This window comes from Ammodytes marinus (genome assembly GCF_949987685.1).
Source record: "Ammodytes marinus genome assembly, chromosome: 7".
Taxonomy (NCBI): domain Eukaryota; kingdom Metazoa; phylum Chordata; class Actinopteri; order Uranoscopiformes; family Ammodytidae; genus Ammodytes; species Ammodytes marinus.
Window position 1 is genome coordinate 31,853,169 of NC_137211.1, and position 24,094 is coordinate 31,877,262.

The window sequence follows — 24,094 nt, forward strand, 5'->3', positions numbered from 1 at the left end:
TAGGTTAATACAGCTAGAGGAGTGTGAGGGGCGTACCTCCAACTGTAGGGGGGGCAAGTAAGGTGTCGTTGATACGGAGCAGGAAGAGCAGCAGCACCTCCCAGGTCTCCCTCACCATGGAGACAGACTCTCGGGCCAGCTTCTGCACTGCTGACAGAACCTGCTGGCACAGCCGGATGTGGTTCAGACTGTGCTGCTCAGGCCTGGAGGGGAAGACAGAAGGGTTCAAACCAGGTGATGGTGACAGTGTTAAGAAAGGTGGCATCTGGAGTCAGAGATGTATGTAGGATGACTCTTTATGTATACAACATGCATCTTGTATACATTTAAAGGTCACATTATGCTTATTTTCAGGTTCAAAATTGTTATTTCGGTTTCAACTGATTATGTTGTGTATTGTCCAAAAAAAACTAGCATATATTTCTTGCAGTGCCATTACTGAATCTCCTCTTTTCAGCCTCTGTCTAAAATGCTCTGTTTTAGAGCTTGTCTCTTCAAGCCCCGCCTTCCAAAACACAGGTTTTCAGAAGGGTGGACTGTTTTTTCTCAGACGTTGGGAGTCACTTGTCACCAAAGTGCATTTAGCATAATAGGCGACCTTTACATGTAAAATGTACAGGGCAGATGAAGGCGGAACGTTGCTGCTATACCTTGGGACAAAGACGTTGTAGAGATGTTTGAGGATGGTCTGGATGTACATGTTGGGCTCCTTGACCACAGGCTGAGGCATGGAGTCCCGGGGTGACACCAGGGCCATCATCCAGTCTGTGTACACGTCCACACACAGCTTGACTGTGTCCCCCTCTAAGGGGAGGGTCAGGCCATAACACAGCACCTCCATGGTCCACTTCACCTGGGAACCAAACAAGTCTCATTACAGACCTTCACATCAACAACAATGACAGCTGAATAAAAGTTCTTAAGTCATTTGCTATACTATACCTGGGTAAACTGCCGGACAACCTTATGGCACACGATAAATACCTCTACAAAATCCCTTTTATTGTATGCAAGAAAGCCATCACCCGGAAGTGGCTAAGGGAAGAGCCACCCTCTAAAGACCAATGGATCGCTATTGTCAACAAAATAAACTGTATGGAGAGACTGACCTTCTCCTTAAGGTTACAGTTTGACAGCTATATCAAGGCCTGGAAAAGATGGTCTGAACACTAAGGAATGTAAACCACTTTAATTGTAAATTTGCCTGTTTTCTTTTCCTGTCCTTTTTTATTCTCACACTTTAGTATGGCCCATGCTGCCCTAGTGTTCTTTGTCTGTTTGTTTGTTCTCATACATCCTGAAAAACAAATAAAAAAAAAGTTAAAAAAAAAAGAACAATGACAGCTCTAAAAAAATTATTTTCAAGAGTGTCTTATTCATAAAAGTGCTGTCATTCTTTTGATGTCATTCTGTAACTTTATGTCAGAATGACATATTGAGCACAAGATTTAACAAGGGAGTAAAAGCTGGGGATTTCCATCCACGTCCATTTATGTCCAGTCTGCCAAGTCCAATCCAAGATTTGATGTTTATTCATTTGTCCTACATAATACAGCTACAACCCACATTATAAGCATGCATAACAGCTCTCCCTTTCCTGTATTATGTCGCTGAAGAAGGGAGTCACTGCCTTTGTATTGTTTTCAACTTGAATATATGTCAAAAAGGATTTAAAATTTTTAAAATAAAATTTTATTTACGTTTTACATAGCGTCCCAACTTTTTTGGAATGGGGTTGTACATTTAGCTTACATGGCACTTTGGAAAACACCAGCAGGATATATTAATAGCCCCACCTTAACTGAAGAGATCAGAAGCCTTGAGTTTCTACTAACCATAACCCTGTCCTGTCGTATAGCACAACGTTTTTAATTATGTATAAAATACCAATACAACAATATTGTTTTACTTGTAAGGTAAGCTATGTGTAACACTGTGTGAGCAGTGCTGCATCCTAACAGTATGGTATTCTGAGCTCTTGTAACTGGTATTGTCTAAAATGCATCTTCTGAAGGATCGATACGGCCTTAGATCACATACTGTATGTTTTCAAACTGACAGGCTCTGCCAACACTTGCGTGATGAAGCTGTCAGCTTGGCAGACCAACAAAGCATTCAGATGATAAGTAGAATACTGCATAGAACATAGCATACGGCGTGGACTTGTCACTCACCTCCTTGTCTGTCTTGAGGATGTTCTCAGTGGCCACGGGGCTCACCGCTGTGCCCAGGGGCTTGACCACAGCATTGGCCACCTCCGTGCCCACGCTGGGCGGGTACGAGTGCAGAACGCTGAGGTGGCCCTGGTCACTCTGCACCACCAGCTGCAGCGAGCGCCACTCTGAGTACATGCTGCCTGGCTGACGTCTACTGTACTCTACTCACACCTCCTGCCTCCACCCTGGGCACACACGCACGCACACACACACACACACACACACACACACACACACACACACACACACACACACACACACACACAAGTCAACCTCATAGCTGGGAAAAGTATGAGAGTGGGCTTCCTGGCTAATACTGAATAGCACTAGGTAGGTTTCCTCTGGTGTGAGAATATTTCTGCCAAAGCTGCCAATATGTAACCACACTAACAAACTTACAAACGTCTAACACAACAAGACTCTTCATAATAATGGGTTTAAACTTGTCAACTATTAACGGATTCATCCAGCAGTAATTAACCTGTAACTTGTTGAACTGGTTTATTACTATCCTACGTAACAATTGTATTTGGAGGAAAGAAAATGCAGGATTAAAACAAGGGCAATACATTTCATTATATTACAACAATTGTCATGTAATGCACTGCATGCAAAGCAAAAACCATTGTGAAGTCATGCTCATAGATTAGTTTGACAGTAAACAGGAAACCATCAAACAACCCCAGTATGTTCTTGTTGATGCTAACGATACGATCTCTCCTTCCAGAGAAAACACACAAAAGTACCAAAGCAAGAATGACATAGCTTATTATGTTCAATGCCAGTATGCTTTTCGGACGTGTGAGTTTAAACTAAGTCGAGGAATTAAACATGCCAACAATTTATATCGTAAACCTCGGGTAGGCAACAAGCCCAAGAACCAGGAAACGGTTTTGAAAATGATTAGCTTGCTAAAGTTAGCTAACAGTGACATCAAAACACCGTCCTTATCTCGCTGATGTAGCTCGCGTTAGCTGCTCTCTGGCTGCTGCGTTACAAGGCTGCCTCTCTGGAGGACGCAGGAAACTGTCGTTAAGAAAAAAACTGGCGGTTCTATGTGCTAACTTATCCGATATCTCAGTTGATCCGACGTTGCTAGCTAGCTCGGCTAATGTTAGCTGCGTTAGCTCGATCGCTGACATTAGCTGAGCTGGCTGTCATCTGTGCTAACTACCTAACTTTGCAAATACGCTAACGTTTGCTAGCTTAGCTTGGTAACAAGGGGGTTTTCCATTTACCTGGACAAACTGGAAATGTTGGCATAACAGTGCTCTGAAACTCCCAGTGTGTGCTTTCTATGTTTCCTGGTCTAGACCATAACAGCCTCCATCTTCGCAATGTCAAGGCTTGGATATTGGAGCTTGACGGGCTAACGGGAAACAGCATCCGTAGATTGACGCCTCCTACTGTGCTGGTACGGTACCTGCAGCAGACCTCATGCTGCCTTCAGGGGCTACCGGTTAACTCTCGCTGCCTGAAGTCCCAGTCAATATAGCCTACTAGCCTACTCTAGGTCACGCGTGCGCTCAACTCAGTCAGTGGAAAGCTTTTAGATACATAGGAGTGGGCAAGGAATTATGACAGATGTTTTTTTGACAGATGTAACGTTTGAGTGTGTCATCATCACTTTATGTTGCAGAGATGGTTGGATTGGGTAGATGAGGGAGTTGTAATGATCTTCACAGCTGCAAGGCTGGTTATGTTTTGGCTTAATTATTAATAAATAAATAAAACAAAGATGTAAAACAGCAATGTTGTTTTTCAGACCATCTTGGTTATCTCCCACAAACACCCTCACGCAAATAATTGAGTGATAGATTATATTGAGTTTTTATTCTTGTCTTAATGCTCCTAAATCAAATTAAACAGAAAGAGAATAACTAAGATAAAGCTAATATTTCAGAGGTTTAATGTAACTAGGTTTCACTATTGTTGTTTACAGCAGCAGGGCCCACCGTTTAAGAACAAACATCATTTAGGCTACTTATGTTCTGTTCCAGGTGCATCAAAATAATTAAGTTTTGATTTATGATGATATATGTATTCAATAGAGTAGCGGTTCATTCGGACCAAACTGTAGCTCGTTTTTCATTGCTTAAACACAATTTTCAAAACTCTACACACCTATCTCATGGCTTAACCACAGCCTGCACAACACTGTGGATTTCCAGCACTTTTTTCAAATGCTAACACACTGCTGCCACAACTGTAAACCACACATTCAAAACAGAATAAATGCCTTTCAAACACTGCGGATTGCAATTTCAACTGAAACACTAAGATGTCTTGTGACTTGTTAGACTTGTTAGTGAACATTTATACAGTAGGCTATAAAGGGAAAGCTCAAAAAAAAATGTTTTTGGAAATGGACCAAGGAAGGTCCATTGGAGGTAGAAGAGTGGCAGTGAGAGACATAAATGTCCGATGCATGGCTGTCTCAACTATGCTAGGTGGCGCTGTAGCCCTTTCAACCATGCTTTCAACAAGTGGTTTTAGAGCCACGTCCGGTTCTCTTCCGTCAATAACCCATGGTGTAGCCTATCACGTGCAGGCACACAAGCACAGAACGAGAAGTCCGATATGCGATATCCGATCCCTGTATACATGCAGAGAGAAAGCCGACAATGAACGAATTATCTAGGTGTTCTTATCCGACTTCTCTTGTCCGTTATTGTGCCGATTTGTGTCCGAAGTAGATCGGATAAAGGTGTTTACATGCAGTTTAAAAGTCCTGTTGAGGTCTTATTCGTTTAGTTATCCGATTATAAGTCTGCATGTAAACGCACTCAGTGCGTTTCCATGGCACAACTAGATTGGATTATCACATATATCGAACAAGACACTCGAACGGACCGTGTCACTTGTCTGAGTATACATGGCCTTTCAGAAATCGGATAAATGTCCGATGCATGGCCGTCTCCACTATGCTAGGTGGCGCTGTAGCCCTTTCAACCATGCTTTCAACAAGTGGTTTTAGAGCCACGTCCGGTTCCCTTCCGTCAATAACCCTATCACGCGCAGCATAGACATTATAATGTCTATGACGCGCAGGCACACAAGCACAGAACGAGAAGTCCGATATGCGATGTCCGATCCCTGTATACATGCAGAGAGAAAGCCGACAATGAACGAGTTATCTAGGTGTTCTTATCCGACTTCTCTTGTCCGTTATTGTGCCGATTTGTGTCCGAAGTAGATCGGATAAAGGTGTTTACATGCAGTTTAAAAGTCCTGTTGAGGTCTTATTCGTTTAGTTACCCGATTATGAGTCTGCATGTAAACGCACTGACTGACAGATAGACCCTGTTGTGAATCATGGTCTCGCTTTGAGAGAGGCAGGATTGAGAGTGCAACCCAATCTGCAAAAATCTAAAGTTGCATCTGTAATACGAATTTTCCAGCAAACAAACAGCTTAGAGTTGCATCCTTACAGTAAATGACAACATTACAGGAATTGATTTCTGTATTACAATTATAGAATATTTACACAGATAAATACTACATTTGGAAATGTTTTCAATAAAATATACAAAATGTGTATCTACTGAAGCAAACTTCTGATTTTAATTTCTTTTTGTTTTCCTAAAAAAACTGGTATGTTATAAAATAAACAATTTCATGTGAAATAATTTCACCCTTTCATCAAAGAAAATATTATGTAATTTGTGTGAAATAATTCGAATTATTCAAACTGTAAAGATTAAAAGTTTGTAATTTGTGTATTGGGGTTTGATGCTATAGTGTTTGTACTCTGAGCAGGTTCTGAGTGACAGTGTGTGTTATCTCAATGAGGCTGGTTCATAGTGTTTGCTGCACTGAACCTGTTTTGCAGGTGCAGTGAACTGTTCAGCTCCAATGACTGTTGGTAGTGCAGACTGTAGTTAGAGTTTTGCACATTGAGCTACAGTTGTGCCCACTGTGGTTTAGCGATCGAAAAAAACTGTAAGAGCCATCCATTTGACTCATCCTGAAAAAAAGGGAGACACATGGAATGAGATGTAAGCACGTTTAAACTAAAAAAAAATTGTTTGCCTTTCAAGACAAATTTTAAAACATTTGACAAATGTTTTAGTTCTTTAATATGCTACATTAGGAGTCTACACAGTTAGCACAATGTTAGCCCTAAACTGCTGAATCATGCTAGTTTTCCCAAAATGCTGGGGTTGGGGTGATTTGTGCCAAAGGGCCTAGGGTGAGGTGTGCCGGTGGCATGGCTGTATACGCTGGTCACCAAAAAGAAAGTGATTGTCTACAGTAGCTCAGAAGAGACTGACATAACTGATGAGAGTTCAGATGGCCAGAATGACGATGATGATGATGACAAGGATCTGTCTGCTGGTGACTTTGTCATTGTGAGCTTTGCAGATAAAACCACCTAGATCTGCTAGGCCTTGTTTAAGAAAATTGACCTTCAATCTTTGTCAAATATTTACTTTAAATAAATCTTAAATGAGTATTTTTTCTAATGGATTAATCTTGCTTTTATATAGCATTACAGTTTATGAGATATATGTCAATGGCACAATTTACCCCAACGTATTCTCTCTAAAGGCACAACTTACCCCGCACCGGGGACAAGTTGTGCCACGAGACCACCTTTCTTTCTAAAGCTATATTTCTAAAACAGTTTATTTCAGATCCAAAGTAATTGTTGCCAGGGATGCACCACATCCTGAAATATACATACATATTTGAATTGGAGACATTACTGTCAAGGCTTCACTTTAAAGTCACTTTGAGCAAAAAGTGGCACAACTCACCCCACTCTCTCTACTAAAACATACACTTACAAAAATTTGTTTTTTAGACTAAATAGAGGCTCTGCAAAAGTAGGCTAAATAAATTCCCCTCCCGCGAAACTGCTAGTGCACCTTTAAAAGAAAGGTAATCTTTTGTTTTGCAGTCCCATGTAGATATTATTATTAGGCAACAGCTGTCAATGGACCCCAACCTTGCACCTATTTCAAACAACTTTCAAGGCAAGTGTGATTTAAACACTTTTGTGAAACACATTTTATTATTGTTGTAAAAAACACTACAATTAGTAAAACAAAACAACTTTATTGCAAGCTCATGTTAATTTTTTAATAGTGGTCAACAAACAAAAAAATACATTTCATCTAAGAGGATAACGTTGACAGATCAGCTCAGGATCCTTTCAGTAGGGGGCAGCAAAGACTTAAAAAAGGTAACTGCCTTAAATTGTAATAAGCAGGTCTGTAAATACTATACATTTTCATACTTACATGATTCTTGATTAATAAATATGATTTGTCTATGTCCAGGAACAAAAGAAGACTCTCACTTAGACAAGTTTGTAACAAAAGGGATCACCGTCTAATGTGAGCGGGATAACACTGTTGGTGTTACCCATGCCCTGTGTAGTTTGAAGGCATGTGGCTGGTATGTTGGTAATTTCTGGGCAGTTCAAAGCAATCCTGAAGATCCTGTAATTAGGGACCGCATGTTAAAGTTCCCCTGTTGCACTCCAGCGTACACACACACGTATAAATGTTCAATATAAATGTGAATCAGTGAACACTCAGTTTCTGAGTGTTCACAGAAAAAGACAAATGTGATCTGGGCATAAGCCTTTCTCCAAAACAAGCCCCATCAACATTCCCTCTGTCAACTCAGTGTCTGCAAATAAATATCTTTATCTAAAAGCTTGCTTTTTTAAAACTGATGCACTATACATTGACTACAGGTGTAAACCAGATGAAATGGAAAAGCAGATAGTCCCCTGTGTTGCAGATTGTAGCAGTTGACATGTGGCCACGTCGTCCCAGACCATATGGAAGTGTCAATGGCTTCCACATGAGCACTCAGTAAGCAAACACACATATCTCCTGGATAAGGTCCACATAGGGGAGAGACAAGCCAAAGAGTTATGGATCAGAGTCAGCATTCTTCTGGCCATCATCCCTCCATGTTTGGTAAGGTAGACAAGCAGTTCAGCGCTGCTATGACTGGTAGCCGTATGCTAGTGCATCTGAAGAGGGAGAAAAAAGGAAGTTGAGACATTGACATTCGTATATTTAAGTATTCCGGCAAAAGTGCTTTGTTATGAATTGCCTTGGGTCTATGAACATTACCATCAAACAACACATGAAATGAACCTGGAGACATTTTATGTTTCAGTTTAACTCACTAGAAATGACAATTAAACACATTTCCAGACTTCCTTCCAGTAGTATGTATGAAGACATGCAGGCACACTTTAAATTAAAATTAAAGTGTAATTTCATGGATTATTACCACAGCAGAAAGCAAGCAAACAAAAATTAATGTACCTACATCATATTATAAAATAGGCAAACACTTACCTCTGTCTGAGGTCAGAGGACTGAGGTAAGGTCTTTAAAGGAATAGTTTAGTTAGACATTTTGGGAAATACTCATATTTCACTTGTCTTTCTGAAAGATGGATCAGTAGTAGTCTACTCTCCTTTCATTGGTGGAACCAGTAAAGGCTGTTACATACTCCGCGAGAAGAAAGAACAAAGTTCTCGGTGACAGAGCTGCGAGAAGTTCTTTCTGGTCTGACATTACATACTTCACGAGAACTCAACTGCCGAACTCCTCACCGCGGCGCATTGTTACCATGGTAATTGACTCAGTAGCGCCAGCTGATTTCACTTCGCTTTCCTCTTTGACTTCAGACTGACCAATCACACAATAGTTCTCGGACAAGCTGCGAGAAGAAAGTTCGGCCCGGGTGATGTGTCGAGAACAAGCTGCGAGAACAGCTAAACAAGAGCTAAGAGAAGAAAATGACGTAATTTTCTTCTCGCAGCTCTGTCACCGAGAACTTTGTTCTTTCTTCTCGCGGACTATGTAACTTCCCTGGAGTCTCCATTGGATGCCAAGCAACTACTGTGAGAGCAGTGCCAATCTTACTCTCGTCAAGAAAGCAAATTATCGGGGGCGGAGTTTGATTGGCAATGGAGTAGGACGTGTTTGACTTGAATTTTAAGTTATTTCGCGCTTTACATTACAAAAACTTTGGTGATTCTGCTCTGAACCTGTTTCTGAACCAAGAAAAGTGTCTATATGTGAGGCAATGGCTGAAAAACTACGCAAATATCAGTACGACGGATCACTCGATACTAGGCCTAACACCGCCCCGACACCGAGTTCCACCGTCACCCGATCTCGAGTGACTCCACCCGCTTCAACCAGCCCAGAGAAGATGGACGCTGTAGCCTTGAAATCCGACATTCTTCGCTCGCTAAAGGCGGACATATTGGCGGTGATTAAATCCGAACTGAAAAATGCGCTCGCCGAGGACTTCAATGCCCTCAAAACCGAAATTCAAGCGGTTAAGTTGGAAATAATAAACAACACAGCAGCGATCCATTCGGAGATGGATAAAATGAAGGCTACTATCAAGGATGTGGAAGGCGGGCTATCAACGTGGTCGGACGAGGTGACAACTTTGCAGTCTGTGGTCGCTGACTTGAAAACAGAGGTAGCTGGGCTAAAACGCAAATGCGAAGACATGGAGGGAAGAATGCGGCGGTGCAACATTAGAATTATGGGAGTAGCTGAGACGGATGGATCAAGCTCTACTGTGTCGGTGTCGAGGCTGCTGAGAGAAACACTACAGCTGGATAAGGATGTGCTTGTGGACCGCTCGCATAGAAGCCTGGGTCCAAGAAGACCAGATGGGAAACCACGCGCCATCGTAGCTAAACTCCACTACTATCAAGACTGTGTCGATGTGCTGAGCCGTGCGCGCTCACAAGCTCCGCTGAGATTCAACGGGGACTCAATCGCCATATTTCCAGACTACAGGTCCTTCTCATATAATTAGCATATTGTGATAAAGTTCAATATTTTCTGTAATGTACTGATAAACATTAGACTTTCATATATTTTTGATTCATTACACACAACTGAAGTAGTTCAAGCCTTTTATTGTTTTAATATTGATGATTTTGGCAAAAAAGTAAAGAAAAAACAAAAATCCCTATCTCAAAAAATTAGCATATTTCATCCGACCAATAAAAGAAAAGTGTTTTTAATACAAAAAAGTCAACCTTCAAATAATTATGTTCAGTTATGCACTCAATACTTGGTCGGGAATCCTTTCGCAGAAATGACTGCTTCAATGCGGTGTGGCATACAGCCTGTGGCACTGCTGAGTTGTTATGGAGGCCTCTGCTTCGATAGCGGCCTTAAGGTGAGAACACACCGGGCGCGTTGGGTGTGGTGGGCGCGTTGAAAAATCCTATTTTTGCATAGGGAACCATTGGTTGGGGCGCGAGGATCCGTTGGCCGCGGCAAAGCGTTGCTTTGGGCGCTTTGGGCGCGTTGCCAAAGCGTCACCGCGCCGGCAAAGCGTCGCCAAAGCGTCACCGCGCCGGCAAAGCGTCAAAAAAAGATGAAAATATTGAACTTTCAACGCTCCGGCGCGTGACGTTTAGCCGCGTTGGCCAATCAGCGGTGAGCTTGACCCTACGTCACTGGCAGAGAGCCGGAGGACAGAAAAATCTGAGACAAAATGGAGGCGCAAATAATCACCGCTGTGTGTGCGAGACGTGACAACACAGAGGCAAACACAGAGTAGGAAATGTATTTACGGCTGGCTGCCTGGTGCTGTATGAAGCCGCTCGGGGTTACAAGACGTGGGGAAAGTGAACCAGGAGCAAATAATCACCGCTGTGTGTGCGAGACTGTATAAACACCGTGGAGGAAATGCGGCTGGCTGGTGATATGAAGCCGCTCGGGTGGGGAAAGTGAGCCAGGAGAATGGGCTTCCTGGTTAATTCAGTGAATATGTGTGGCTGTGCTTAAGCCGATAAACCAAGTTAGCACCGGTCGGATAGCGTTAGCTAACTCACCCGGCTGTGTGCGGCCACCACCTCCATATAATGAACCCAAACATAACGGCTAAATCCGGGGAACTTTCACAACGAGTACAGCGAAGCACCGGTGTTTATGCCTGCCCTATAGGCTATCTACGCCAGCCACGGTCCCGTCACAGCCAGGTAATGTAGGCTACTTGCCTTTATTTTCTACTGCCCTGTGCACAATGCTGCTGTAAATGTGTTTGGTATGGTGCTGCCTTGCTGTTTGTGTTCATTTCCGAGTGGCGTGAATCTGCAATGCTGTTTTAAGGCTATTTGTTCCGTTCACTTGCTGTTTATTTGTTTTTTTGGCACAATTGTTGGCCGTGTAGTTGTTGTTTTTGTGTGGACATGAACGCTGTTGTGTCGGGTCGGATCTGATCGCAGCCATGGTTGATTAGGGGAATAAATATATCGGGGGAGACTAGCTGCGTAGCTCCGTTCCTCGGACTCCCACAAAAGATAGAGCGCAGCAATGGGGATTATCTCAGCCATGGTTGATCAGCAATAGAAAAAGCGGGGGGAAATAAGTTTCGGGTGGGCTCATCTACGTAGGCCATGACGTAGGCGCGTTGCTTTTGGGCGCGTTGGACAATTTTTTGACACAAAATGACCAAGCGCCAGATCGGGCGCGTTGGTCGCTTCGGCCCAAAGCGCCAACGCGCCCGGTGTGTTCGCAGCTTTAAGCTCATCCACAGTGTTGGGTCTGGTGTCTCTCAACTTCCTCTTCACAATATCCCACAGATTCTCTATGGGGTTCAGGTCAGGAGAGTTGGCAGGCCAATTGAGCACAGTAATACCATGGTCAGTAAACCATTTACCAGTGGTTTTGGCACTGTGAGCAGGTGCCAGGTCTTGTTGAAAAATGAAATCTTCATCTCCATAAAGCTTTTCAGCAGATGGAAGCATGAAGTGCTCCAAAATCTCCTGATAGCTAGCTGCATTGACCCTGCCTTTGATAAAACACAGTGGACCAACACCAGCAGCTGACATGGCACCCCAGACCATCACTGACTGTGGGTACTTGACACTGGACTTCAGGCATTTTGGCATTTCCTTCTCCCCAGTCTTCCTCCAGACTCTGGCACCTTGATTTCCGAATGACATGCAAAATTAACTTTCATTAGAAAAAAGTACTTTGGACCACTGAGCAACAGTCCAGTGCTGCTTCTCTGTAGCCCAGGTCAGGCGCTTATGCCGCTGTTTCTGGTTCAAAAGTAGCTTGACCTGGGGAATGCGGCACCTGTAACCCATTTCCTGCACACGCCTGTGCACGGTGGCTCTGGATGTTTCTACTCCAGACTCAGTCCACTGCTTCCGCAGGTCCCCCAAGGTCTGGAATCGGCCCTTCTCCACAATCCTCCTCAGGGTCCGGTCACCTCTTCTGGTTGTGCAGCGTTTTCTGCCACACTTTTTCCTTCCCACAGACTTCCCACTGAGGTGCCTTGATACAGCACTCTGGGAACAGCCTATTCGCTCAGAAATTTCTTTCTGTGTCTTACCCTCTTGCTTGAGGGTGTCAATGATGGCCTTCTGGACAGCAGTCAGGTCGGCAGTCTTACCCATGATTGCAGTTTTGAGTAATGAACCAGGCTGGGAGTTTTTAAAAGCCTCAGGAATCTTTTGCAGGTGTTTAGAGTTAATTAGTTGATTCAGATGATTAGGTTAAGAGCTCCTTTAGAGTACCTTTTCATGATATGCTAATTTTCTGAGATAGGAATTTGGGGTTTTCATGAGCTGTATGCCAAAATCATCAGTATTAAAACAACAAAAGACCTGAAATATTTCAGTTGGTGTGCAATGAATCTAAAATATATGAAAGTTCAATTATTGTCATTACATTATGGAAAATAATCAACTTCATCACAATATGCTAATTATATGAGAAGGACCTGTATACTGCAAGCGTCGCCAAGGCCAGGGCTGTGTTCACGGAGGTTCGGAAATTGCTGCACAAACGCGAGGGCGTCCGGTTCGGCATCTTATTCCCAGCCCGACTACGCATCACACATGACGGTAAAGAAAAAGAATTCACCGATGCAGAAAAAGCGATGGGCTACGTTAAAAAGAACATCATCTCTACTGAGGCCTGAATGTTATTGAATGACTGAGCTTTATGTAGGCTACGTTATTCCAACTTAAAACCTACCCCAATGGAGCAATACTTATTTTGTTCACATTATCTTCAGCTGCTGTCATGTGGGGTTGGTCATCCTCAGTCATGGGTAAGTGATGCTCTGACTCATTTCAAGGGCAACTTTGTGTGGACAATATTTTCCTAAATTGTGTTGCTGTAAATATTGATCGTACCAGGTCTACCTTACAGTCATATGAAAAAGTTTGGGAACCCCTCTCAGCCGGCATTATAATTGACTCTGCTTTCACAAAAAAAATATAAAAGTGGTATGTCTTTAATTTACCAGGAACAGCTAAGTACTGGGATGTTTTCCAAACAAAGATTTTTTGAAAAGCAGTATTTGGTTGTATGAAATAAAATAAAATGTGAAAAACTGGCTGTGCAAAAATATAGGAACCCTTGTGGTTTTGTTGATTTTAATGCCTGTAACAGCATGTAAAACTGATGACTTTAAACACAAAGTTGGTTGGATTATGTTGTTAAGCCTTGAACCTCATAGAAATGTCTGTTTAATCATGAGAAAATGTATTTTAGGTGCCTAAATGCAAGTTGCACTTCTCTTTGACTCTCTGCTGAAGTGAGACAGAATGGGATCATCAAAACAGCTCCCAAAAGATCTGAAAAACAAAGATTGTTCATTGTTATGGTTTAGGGGAAGGCTACAAGAAGCTTTCCCAAAGGTTTCAATTGTCAATTTCGACTGTAGGGAACGTTGTCAGGAAATGGAAGGACACAGGCATAGTGGCAGTTAAACCCAGGCATGGCAGACCAAGAAAAAAACAGGAGCGGCATAGGTGGAGGATTGTGAGAATGGTTGCACACAACCCAAAGATCACCTCCAAAGACCTGCAAGAACATCTGGCAGCAGATTGTGTATCTGTACATCGTTCAACAATTCAGTGCAATTTGCACCAAAACATCTGCTTTTTATAAAGACCAAATAACTTAATTTTTTTCTCATCAGTCCAAAGCATTTTCTTCCAATATGAAGCTGGCTTGTCTAAATGAGCTTTTGCATACTCCATGCAACTGTATCTGTGGCGTGGGCGCAGAAAGGGCTTCCTTCTCATCACCCGGCCATACAGATGTTTTGGTGCAAATTGCACTGAATTGTAGAACCATGTACAGATACACAATCTGCAGCCAGATGTTCTTGCAGGTCTTTGGAGGTGATCTTTGGGTTGTGTGCAACCATTCTCACAATCCGCCGCATATGCCGCTCTTGTACTTTTCTTGGTCTGCTAGACCTGGGTTTAACTGCAACTGTGCCTGTGTCCTTCCATTCCCTGACAACGTTCCTTACAGTAGAAATTGACAATTGAAACCTTTGGGAAAGCTTCTTGTAGCCTTCCCCTAAACCATGACAATGAATAATCTTTGTTTTTAAGATCTTTTGGGAGCTGTTTTGATGATCGCATTCTGTCTCACTTCTGCAGAGAGTCAAAGAGAAGTAGAACTTGCATTTAGGCACCTAAAATACCTTTTATCATGATTAAACAGACCTTTATATGAGGTTCAAGGCTTAACAACATAATCCAACCAATTTTGTGTTTAAAGTCCTCAGTTTTACATGCTGTTACATGCATTAAAATCAGCAAGACCACAAGGGTTCCCATATTTTTGCACAGCCAGTTTTTCACATTTTATTTAATTTCATAAAACTAAATACTGCTTTTCAAAAAATCTTTGTTTGGAAAACATCCCAGTACTTAGCTGTTCCTGGTAAATTAAAGACATACCACTTTTATATTTTTTTTGTGAAAGCAGAGTCAATTATAATGCCGGCTGAGAGGGGTTCCCAAACTTTTTCATATGACTGTATTACACAGAATACTTTAATGTACTGTAAAGACTTCCTCTCATCTTATTTTCTTGTATAGCCTGTTTTGATAAACAGTAGCCTACAGCCTATTGGTTACCCTTTGTTATGAGCTTGTGATGCTCTGTTACTTTTTATGAGAAGCGTACAATATGCATCTTAAGATGTAATTGCTTTTGCCATTGTCTTAAGACTAATTTTATTTTTATTTATGATTTATTTTTTTATTTAAGAGCAGAATTTGATTTAATATCACAATGCGCTATCTGAGTTACTTCCATATAAGGGGGTTCGGCGGGAGCCTGAGCGGTTTGCTCTTTAGTGTCCCATACACAAGCACTAAATGTGTGGATTTGTTTTGAAGGGGTATTGTACTCAACATGTTCTTGTAGGTGTAAAGGGGGGTGGGGGGATGTTACCAGACTTTTTTTATTTACCAGACTTACCCTGTCAGGTGTCCGTTTTATATGTCATTGCTGTCATGTTGTGGCTTGTATAGGTTTCAGATGTATGACTTTTTCCCCTATATACGTATGACTGACAACTATAATTCCAGAGGGTTGGATGGCTGCTCAGTCAACTTTGTGAGTTGGAATGTTAAATCACTCAACCATCCAGTGGAACGTAAAAAAGTACTTTCACATTTGAAACAGCTCAATGTTGATATCGCATTCCTTCAGGAGACACATTTACTTACAGTGGATAATTTTCGGCTGAAAGGGAGTTGGGCAGGACAATTTTATCACTCCAATTTCCATTCCAAAGCTAGAGGGGCAGCCATACTTATTAATAGAAACTCACCATTTACTATGACTAGTGTAGAGGCTGACCCCTTGGGGCGATATGTTATTGTAGTGGGACAACTTCACTCTTTACCAGTTATCTTGGCCAATATATATGCGGCAAACTGGGACAACCCTGGGTTTTTTTCAAACATTTTTTCACGTCTACCAAATATGTCATCGCACCACCTTCTTGGTGGTGACACAAATTGTACACTTTCCCCGGTATTAGATCGTAGTTCATCGAAAAGGGCATCCCTGTCTAAATCAGCACGTTCAATTAAAGTATTTCTTAAATCATATGGCGTTGCTGACGTGTGGCGATTTCGCAATCCTACCTCCAGAGAATACTCTTTTTTCTCCCCCGTTCATAAGAGTTACTCCCGTATAGATAATTTTTTCCTTGATAAAAGACTTCTTCCTCTAGTAACCAATTGAGCCTTCCTCGTTGGAAGATTCTTTTCAAAATGTACATGTCCCCTCCATTAACCCTGAGGTGGCTGATCAATTGGAGGAGGACCTCTCAACTGAGGAGATAACATTAGCAATTAGATCAATGCAAGGTGGCAAATCACCGGGGCCGGACGGTTTCCCCACAGACTTCTTTAAAAAATTCTCAAAACAGCTCTCCCCTTTATTGTTAAAAGTATTTTAAGAATCTCTTTCATTGAAATCCCTACCACCAACCATGCGACAGGCAGTTATCTCTTTAATCCTTAAAACAGACAAGAACCCTCTCGAGTGCGGCTCATTCCGTCCAATCTCCCTTCTTAACACTGATGCCAAAGTTCTTGCTAAGGTCCTCGCGCGCCGTTTGGAGGAAGTTCTGCCCTCTGTCATATCACCTGACCAAACAGGCTTTATTAAAAATCTCTATTCTTTCTCTAACATCAGACGACTTATGAATATTCTTTATGGCCCTTCTCCACCCGGTGAGCTAGAGGTAGTGCTTTCATTAGATGCTGAAAAGGCTTTCGACCGGGTGGAGTGGGACTATCTGTTTAGCACATTGAAGAGATTTGGATTTGGCCATAAGCTTATATCATGGGTCAGACTTTTATATACGTCTCCGTTGGCGGCTGTGCGCACTAACAATAATGTATCCACTTACTTTGAGCTACAACACGGCACAAGACAGGGATGCCCTTTGTCCCCATTGCTATTTGCAGTTGCAATGGAACCACTTGCTTTAGCTCTCAGAAAAAATGTAGACATTAAAGGAATCCAGCGGGCAGGGCTGGAACACAAAGTTTCACTTTATGCTGACGACATGTTATTGTACATGTCCCAACCCCTCTCAAGTCTCCCAAAACTAATGACTTTACTTACAGAATTTGGAAACATTTCTGGCTATAAAGTCAATATTCAGAAAAGTGAACTCATGCCTATTGGTGATGGAGCTAGTCGGATGTCTCTCGGCTCAATTCCCTTTAAAATTAGCCCTAAAAAATGTAAGTACCTTGGGGTATGAGTCACACATAACCATAAAGATCTATATGTGGCTAATTATCAACCTTTATTAGCTAATCTAAAACAAGACTTTGAGCGCTGGGACCATCTGCCTCTCTCTTTGGGTGGAAGAATCAATGCGGTAAAGATGAACGTGCTGCCCAAGTTTTTGTATATTTTTCAATGTCTTCCATTTTTTTTAACAAAATATTTCTTTTCCAAACTGAATAATCAGATCTCGACCTTTATTTGGAACAAAAAAACACCAAGAATTAAAAGAACTATATTGCAGAGACCTCGTACAATGGGAGGGATGGCACTCCCAAATTTCATGTATTACTATTGGGCGGCCAACATAAGAGTAGGGCTGGGCGATTAATTGAATTTCGATTTCGGTTACAATTTTGGCTTCCCTCGATCATGAAAACAAGATAATCGTAATAAAACGGTTATTGTGCAGCACGCCGGGTCATGTGTAGTAAATGCAGCGCACCCTTCTGTCTCCACCTGCGCTCCGCCCCGCCCGAACACTGTCGCTTTCAGCGATTCCAGTGCAATTGTTTATTCAGCATAAAGTTAAAACGCTCGTCCAGGATGTTACACCGAAACACAAAAGCCTTGCGCGATTGAAGCAGCGTTTCACTCGGTGAAACATGGTGTGAGTGAGACACTGTGATGGCGGTGGGTAACGGTGTCATTCACTGTGAGAACAGTGTGAGCCAGTGTTAATTTTGGCAGCAAATTCTGATTTAGTCTTAGTCTTAGTCTTTTGAATATCACACCATTTAGTCTTAGTCCTATTCTAGTCATCTAAAATATTTTAGTCTTAGTCTAGTCTAGTCTACTAAATATAAGCAGATTTTAGTTTGACTAAATCTACAGCGGACTTCGTCGACTAAGTGTTTTTCTTCATTGGATGGTATTAAGGTTTGAATATGCAATACAGACACAGATTTAATGGTTGTAATACAAAAAATGTATTCTATTTCATTAGTAATAATCTCACATAAAATCAGTGTACCTGACTGGATAGTGGGGAGGGGGGGCTTTAAGAGCCTGTGCCCGGGGGTCCATTATCTCATGATCTGTCTATGAACCAACTGGATTCCACAATCTTTTTTCTTTTTGCGGGGAGCATGCACAAGCATTATTTATAAAAAAAATAAAATAAAGAAAATATTTTAAAAAAGTGGGGGGCCCCACACTAGGTCTTGAAACGGGCCCCGAGATCGTTAAGGCCGCCCCTGGGCAGCAGCAGCACGCAGTTGAGGTGCTGATCAATTTGAGCAACTGCAGGGGCGCGGCACCGCTGCGACCCTGCAGTTACACTATCTCCTGTCCACCCATGTTATTGTCACTGTCTTGTATGTTTCTTGGAGAGGTGTGTACTGAAAAGGCAAATTTCATTGTGCTGTAACGGTGCATATGACAATAAAGCTATCTATCTATCTATCTATCTTCCTTTAAGCAACACTGCTGCCGCTGTGTGTGTTCGGACTTCTTTTGCATCAAAGCCTTTTAGATAATACAATTAGAGGTTTTAATTGAACGCTGTCCATGCGTCGGAGTTGATTGTAACTTAAAAACAGAAACTAACGGACGGAGGCGGCAGTTTCACATGGCTCTGTGTATTCAAACTCGAGACAGAGCCTACTACAAACAGATCGCGGAACTTAGCCGTTCCCCTAGACATCGTTAACGGGCAGGATATCCCTGGCTATCATTTTTGTCCATCATACCGCAGAGTTTTTCAGCACAGCGGCTCACTCCACCCGCTCATACCTGCGCGGTCTCCCGTCGATTTTCACCGACACAGGGTTGAATTCGCTGCTTTGTACTGATTGGATTTCTTCCCAACTTGTCCCACAAAAAGAGTAGTTCTGATTGGATCTCTTCTCCATTCGTCCCGCCCTAACAGTTTCGTCTAGTTCCTATTCGTAGACTATAGTGTCAGTTAAATTAGTCTCAGTCTTCGTCATCACATCTGCCTTTTTATTTAGTTTTTATTTAGTTTACGTCCGTGAAAAAGGTTCGTAGACGAATATTTTTCGTCATAGTCTTAGTCTACGAAATTAACACTGGTGTGAGCCGCAGCGCAGAAAAGCTCTGTGGCTTTATGGGTAAAGTAATAGTCGGGGATTCCTGCACGTTAACGTTGTTGAGGGGAAAGGCTTCCGCTTTCTGATAGCATTTCTCGAGCCTGAATATATTGTGCCATGTCGGCAAACTATCTGCGCGACAAGAGCAAATATACAGTGAGACGCACCCCCTCCGTTAGTTTCAGTCTACAGACGAAAAGTTACAACCAGCACCTAAGCATGGACTTCGTTTAAATAAAGCGTCTAATTTTTATGATCAGCGCTCTGATGTCAGCTGTGGTGTAGTTTTTTTTACAGCAACTCAACGTGCACTGCAAAAAAAAAGAAGGCAATAAGTCTATCTTTTTGTAGATTCATAGCCTACCTCCTCTTATAAGTCGAAGTACAAATCAATGAATGGTTCACAATCACATCCCTAGTAAAATATTAATTTTACTCTTAGATTCGAAGGTTTTACTGATTATTTATTTTGTGTGGCTTTTTAGTTGTAGGCTATGTTTGAGGAGCACAATTGGGAGTTTTGTTTATGTAATGTTGAAAAAAATTGGCTGAATTTTCATTTTGGTGCATCCCTACAATGAATAATCGTCTTTAATAACCGTGATTACAATATCAATCAAAATAATCGTGATTATCATTTTTGCCATAATCGAGCAGCCCTACATAAGAGCATTGCTATATTGGTTGAGGAGCGACACTACTGCCCCTGCGTGGACAATTCTCGAGAGGGCTTCAGTTGAGTCCACCTCTCTAGCAGCTTTATTGTGTTCCAAACCACCATTCACACAGCCTATTTCTAGCTTCACTTCTAATCCAATTATAACACATTCAATTAAAATCTGGAATCAGGTTAGAAGATCTTTTTCCCTTAAAGATGTATCAATGGCTGCACCAATTGCTAAAAATCACATGTTTATTCCATCAATGATGGATGAAGCCTTTGATGCTTGGTCTAGGAAGGGGGTGGTCTCACTGTCTGATCTCTATATCGATGGTAATTTTGCCTCCTTTGAACAGCTGGTACAGAAATATAACATTCCCAAATCACATTTTTTTAGGTATTTGCAACTTCGGAACTTTGTAGTCTTGAATTCCGATTGCTTTCCATCGTGCCCTCCCAGTTCGCTGTTAGACTTAATTTTCAATTGTAAATCGGTAAAAAGGGCTATGGGCAGAATCTACGAACAACTCAATATATACGACTTGACACCATTGGACATACTTAAAAATAAGTGGGAGACGGACTTAGATGAACCTATTTCAGAAGAAATGTGGCACAAAATAATACAGAGAATTTTCTCATCATCCATATGTCTTAGACATGCTGTTATACAATTTAAAATTGTTCATCGTCTGCACTGGTCTAAAGTCAGACTCTCTAAGATTACTGATATAGACCCCACATGTGATCGATGTAGGCAGGATCCCGCCACTCTGCTGCATATGTTCTGGACATGTCCAAGACTTTACATGTTCTGGCTTAATATTTTTGAGACCTTCTCTGGGATACTTGGAAAGGTACTCGAGCCATCCCCACTAATTGCATTGTTCGGTGTAGCCCCCAAAGACGCCTCTCTTAGTAAAAGGGAAGTCAACATGTTGGCCTTTTGTTCGTTTCTAGCAAGGAGGCTGATACTGTTTAAATGGAAAGACCCTATTACACCGACACATAGTCATTGGATCAGGGAGGTCATGTGTCATCTAAAATTGGAGAAAATCAGATATACAGTTAGAGGGTCTACTGAGACATTTTATAATATTTGGCAGCCATTTTTACTTTTGTTGAGGGAATGGAAGCTGACAATATGACAATGTAAACAATTTCATTTGTATAATTTCTATTTACTTTATTAAATTTTTTTTGTATTTTTCTTTACGGATGTCTGGTTATGTAATATTAGTATGCATATGTCTGGTATCTGGGGGGTGGAGGGGGTTGTTTGAGTTTGTTTCTCTGTAAAATGTAAAAACCAATAAAAAGACATTGATCAAAAGAAAGCAAATGATCTTATTTAGCAAAATGTCAAAGGTTTAGTTAATTATGGAATTTGAACCGGGTAGCCATAATAATGGAAGCCGCTAGCCTGTTCCTTCAAAAGTTTAAAAACATCCGTAGCCACACCTCTAAAGCTCACCAGTAAAAAAAATAGATAAAAAAAGAGGAGTTATCCCATGTGTTATACTGTTCTGAAACAGGAGTATAAAAAGAACAAATATGTGCTTTTGGAAGAAGTCACATACTGTAATCATTTCATGATGAGATTGCGTTTCCTTCTTTCAGTTTATGCTAAGCTAAGCTTATCACATCCTGGCTCTAGCTGTGTAGCATAAGATAAAACTCTCTGGAAAAAAAAAGAAAAAAGCAATGACTCATATTTCCCAAACTGTCAAACTATTTATATAAAGCAACGTGAGGTACGCCCCGTCACCACTCACCTGAACGGAAGTGTGCGGTGCAGCACAGTCCCTCTCCCCTTGCTGTGCGGTAGATGGGTGACACACACACCCTGGCCTCTGGGGGGAGCTGTGTGAGGCGTGTAGACACTGAGTGTGGAGGCAGGTAGAGGGACTGTCCCTCCCAGGTCAGCCAGTAGCCCCTCACAGCAGACACGCTGCCCTGCCACTCCACCTGCACAGAGTCACTGCCCACTGTGGTCAACTGCAGGTCTGCCAGGGCTGGAGTCACTGCACAAGGACAACACACAGTGTGTTTACATGCTGACTCATAATCGGGTGAATAAACTAATAAGACTTCAACTTGTAAAATGCATGTAAACACCTTTATCTACTTCGCACACAAATCGGCACATTAACGGACAAGCGAATGCATATCGGAGTTTGCATTCTGCGCTTGCTCGAGAATCCCTGCGGAGGATTTCACAAGAAATTGGAAGGAGACGACGCGTAATAAATAGTATTTTTGTTGCCGGAAAGGAACCGGACGTGGCTCTATAACCACTTGTTGAAAGGGCTACAGCGCCACCTAGCATAGCGGAGTCAGCTATGCTCCAGCCATTTATCGAATATGTGAAAGGCCATGTATACTCAGAAAAGTGACGCGGTCCGTTCGACTGGCAAGTTCGGTATATGTCTTAATCCAATCTAGTTGTCCCATGGAAACGCACTGACAGAGACGTCACATGTCAAAGTCTGTTTCAAAAGGACATGAGAACTGAAAGGAGCATAATGGAAGAGGATATGAATGAATAGGAGTTTAAAGTAAATAAAACAAACTCTTACTCATTTTCAGGTTCAAAGTAGTAATTTGGCTTTCAACTAGAAACTTTGTTTCATGTTGTACTGCCCAAAAAAAAACTTAAAATTCCCTCAGTGGCATTGCTGAATCTCCTTTTTCATTCTCTGTCTGAAACGCTCCTTTTTAGAGCCTGTCTCTTTAAGATCCGCCTTCCAAATAGCCCAGGCTGCTCTGATTGGTCCTGCATCTAACTGCCAGTTATATTCAGCGAGCGTTTGATTGGCTCCAGCTCCTGTCGCTGCTCAGAACTGTCCATTGACTTGTCAAACCAGAATGGAACCGCTAGTAATTATTTGCAATTTAAAACCCAGAGAGGACTAAGGCTGCATAGGATTAAGTGCGATTTAAATGGATGATTACACTAAATGAAGTTGTATTTCCCTCACTCACCTTCCTCAGTACACACTTTGACAGACATGGCCTTCTCCTTGCCCGAGGCGTGGCGGGCGCTGACGGTGACCAGGTAAGTGGTGTCTGGCTGGAGGTCTCTGAGCAGGGTGGAGTTGTGTGTGTGGCCCACAGTGACAGCGTGCAGCTTGCCCCGGGGCAGGGCAGAGTACTCTATGTAGTAACTGCTGACCTGGGGCTGGAGAGGACCCCAACTCACACGCACGCTGGTCGGCCCCGAATCAGAGACCGTCACCACAGCTGGGCTCATCACCTCTGGTGTGTGTGTGTGGGGGGGGGGGGGGGTGGCAAGAAAGACAATCTCGGTTCATAAGACTATGAAGAAAAGTAACTTGCGCTGCAACCTATAGTATGTTTAACCTGACATTTTAGAGGTATTTCATTTATAATTATTTCCTTATAACAATATAGACAGTCCTCAATTAATACACTACCAATTACATAAAGTGCACAGTCTGTGCACAGTTATTGGTTATGACACAAGGTGTACATAGGATGTAATCCAACCTTGCTTTGTGGTGAAGGTGACAGACAGTGTGTTGAGCGCTTGTCCATTGGACTCCGGGGTCAGTGTGGCAGTGTAGGTGGTGTCTGGCTGCAGGCCTGTTAGCCTGGCACTGCTGGTGTCTGCGTTCTGGGTGATTCTCTGGTAATGGCTGCCCCCGGTGCTGGGGCTGGTCCCAGTGCCCCCTCCCCCGCCTCCTGCTGCCCCGCTGGGCACAGGGGCAAAGCGGATCTCGTAGTATCCAGTCAGACCAGACAGAAGCGGCCGCCACTGCAGCGTGGCAGAGCTGGTGGAGATGTCTCGGACCGTCATTCGCTCTGCTCGGATAATCTCTGTTGGGTGAAAGATGAATGTTGTTATCACACGGTAATCACTTAATATTCTGCAAATAGACAGAAAGAGGGATGGTGATGGAAGATGACAAGACACCTGCTAAAACTGCCTTGGCTTCAGACAGCCACCCACGCAGACAGCCAGACTTGGGTTTCTCCGTGCATTCATATATAACCCTTGCAATGGGACAACTGGAAATAGCCAACCCAGTTAAGCCCTGCAAGAAAATAACTAATGCC

At 42.5% G+C, this 24,094-nt stretch overlaps 2 protein-coding genes across 5 annotated transcripts in view; both read right to left on the reverse strand.

The window, feature by feature from the left end:
• ralgapb (Ral GTPase activating protein non-catalytic subunit beta) overlaps window positions 1-3,583 on the reverse strand; it is a 67,209-nt gene extending 63,626 nt beyond the window's left edge. For all 4 annotated transcript variants that reach the window (XM_080030572.1, XM_080030570.1, XM_080030571.1 and 1 more), the window contains exons 1-4: window positions 3,455-3,583; window positions 2,175-2,401; window positions 651-853; window positions 37-203 (exon numbers count right to left, since the gene is read on the reverse strand). In XM_080030572.1, coding sequence (XP_079886698.1) covers window positions 37-203; window positions 651-853; window positions 2,175-2,351 — 547 coding nt within the window. In that variant the 5' untranslated portion in view covers window positions 2,352-2,401; window positions 3,455-3,583. The remainder of the gene's footprint in view (window positions 1-36; window positions 204-650; window positions 854-2,174; window positions 2,402-3,454) is intronic.
• Window positions 3,584-7,200: 3,617 nt separating this feature from the next.
• vwa1 (von Willebrand factor A domain containing 1) overlaps window positions 7,201-24,094 on the reverse strand; it is a 32,046-nt gene continuing 15,152 nt past the window's right edge. The window contains exons 3-6 of the mRNA XM_080030790.1: window positions 23,525-23,854; window positions 23,000-23,272; window positions 21,790-22,038; window positions 7,201-8,208 (exon numbers count right to left, since the gene is read on the reverse strand). Of these exons, the coding sequence (XP_079886916.1) occupies window positions 8,180-8,208; window positions 21,790-22,038; window positions 23,000-23,272; window positions 23,525-23,854 (881 nt within the window). The 3' untranslated portion in view covers window positions 7,201-8,179. The remainder of the gene's footprint in view (window positions 8,209-21,789; window positions 22,039-22,999; window positions 23,273-23,524; window positions 23,855-24,094) is intronic.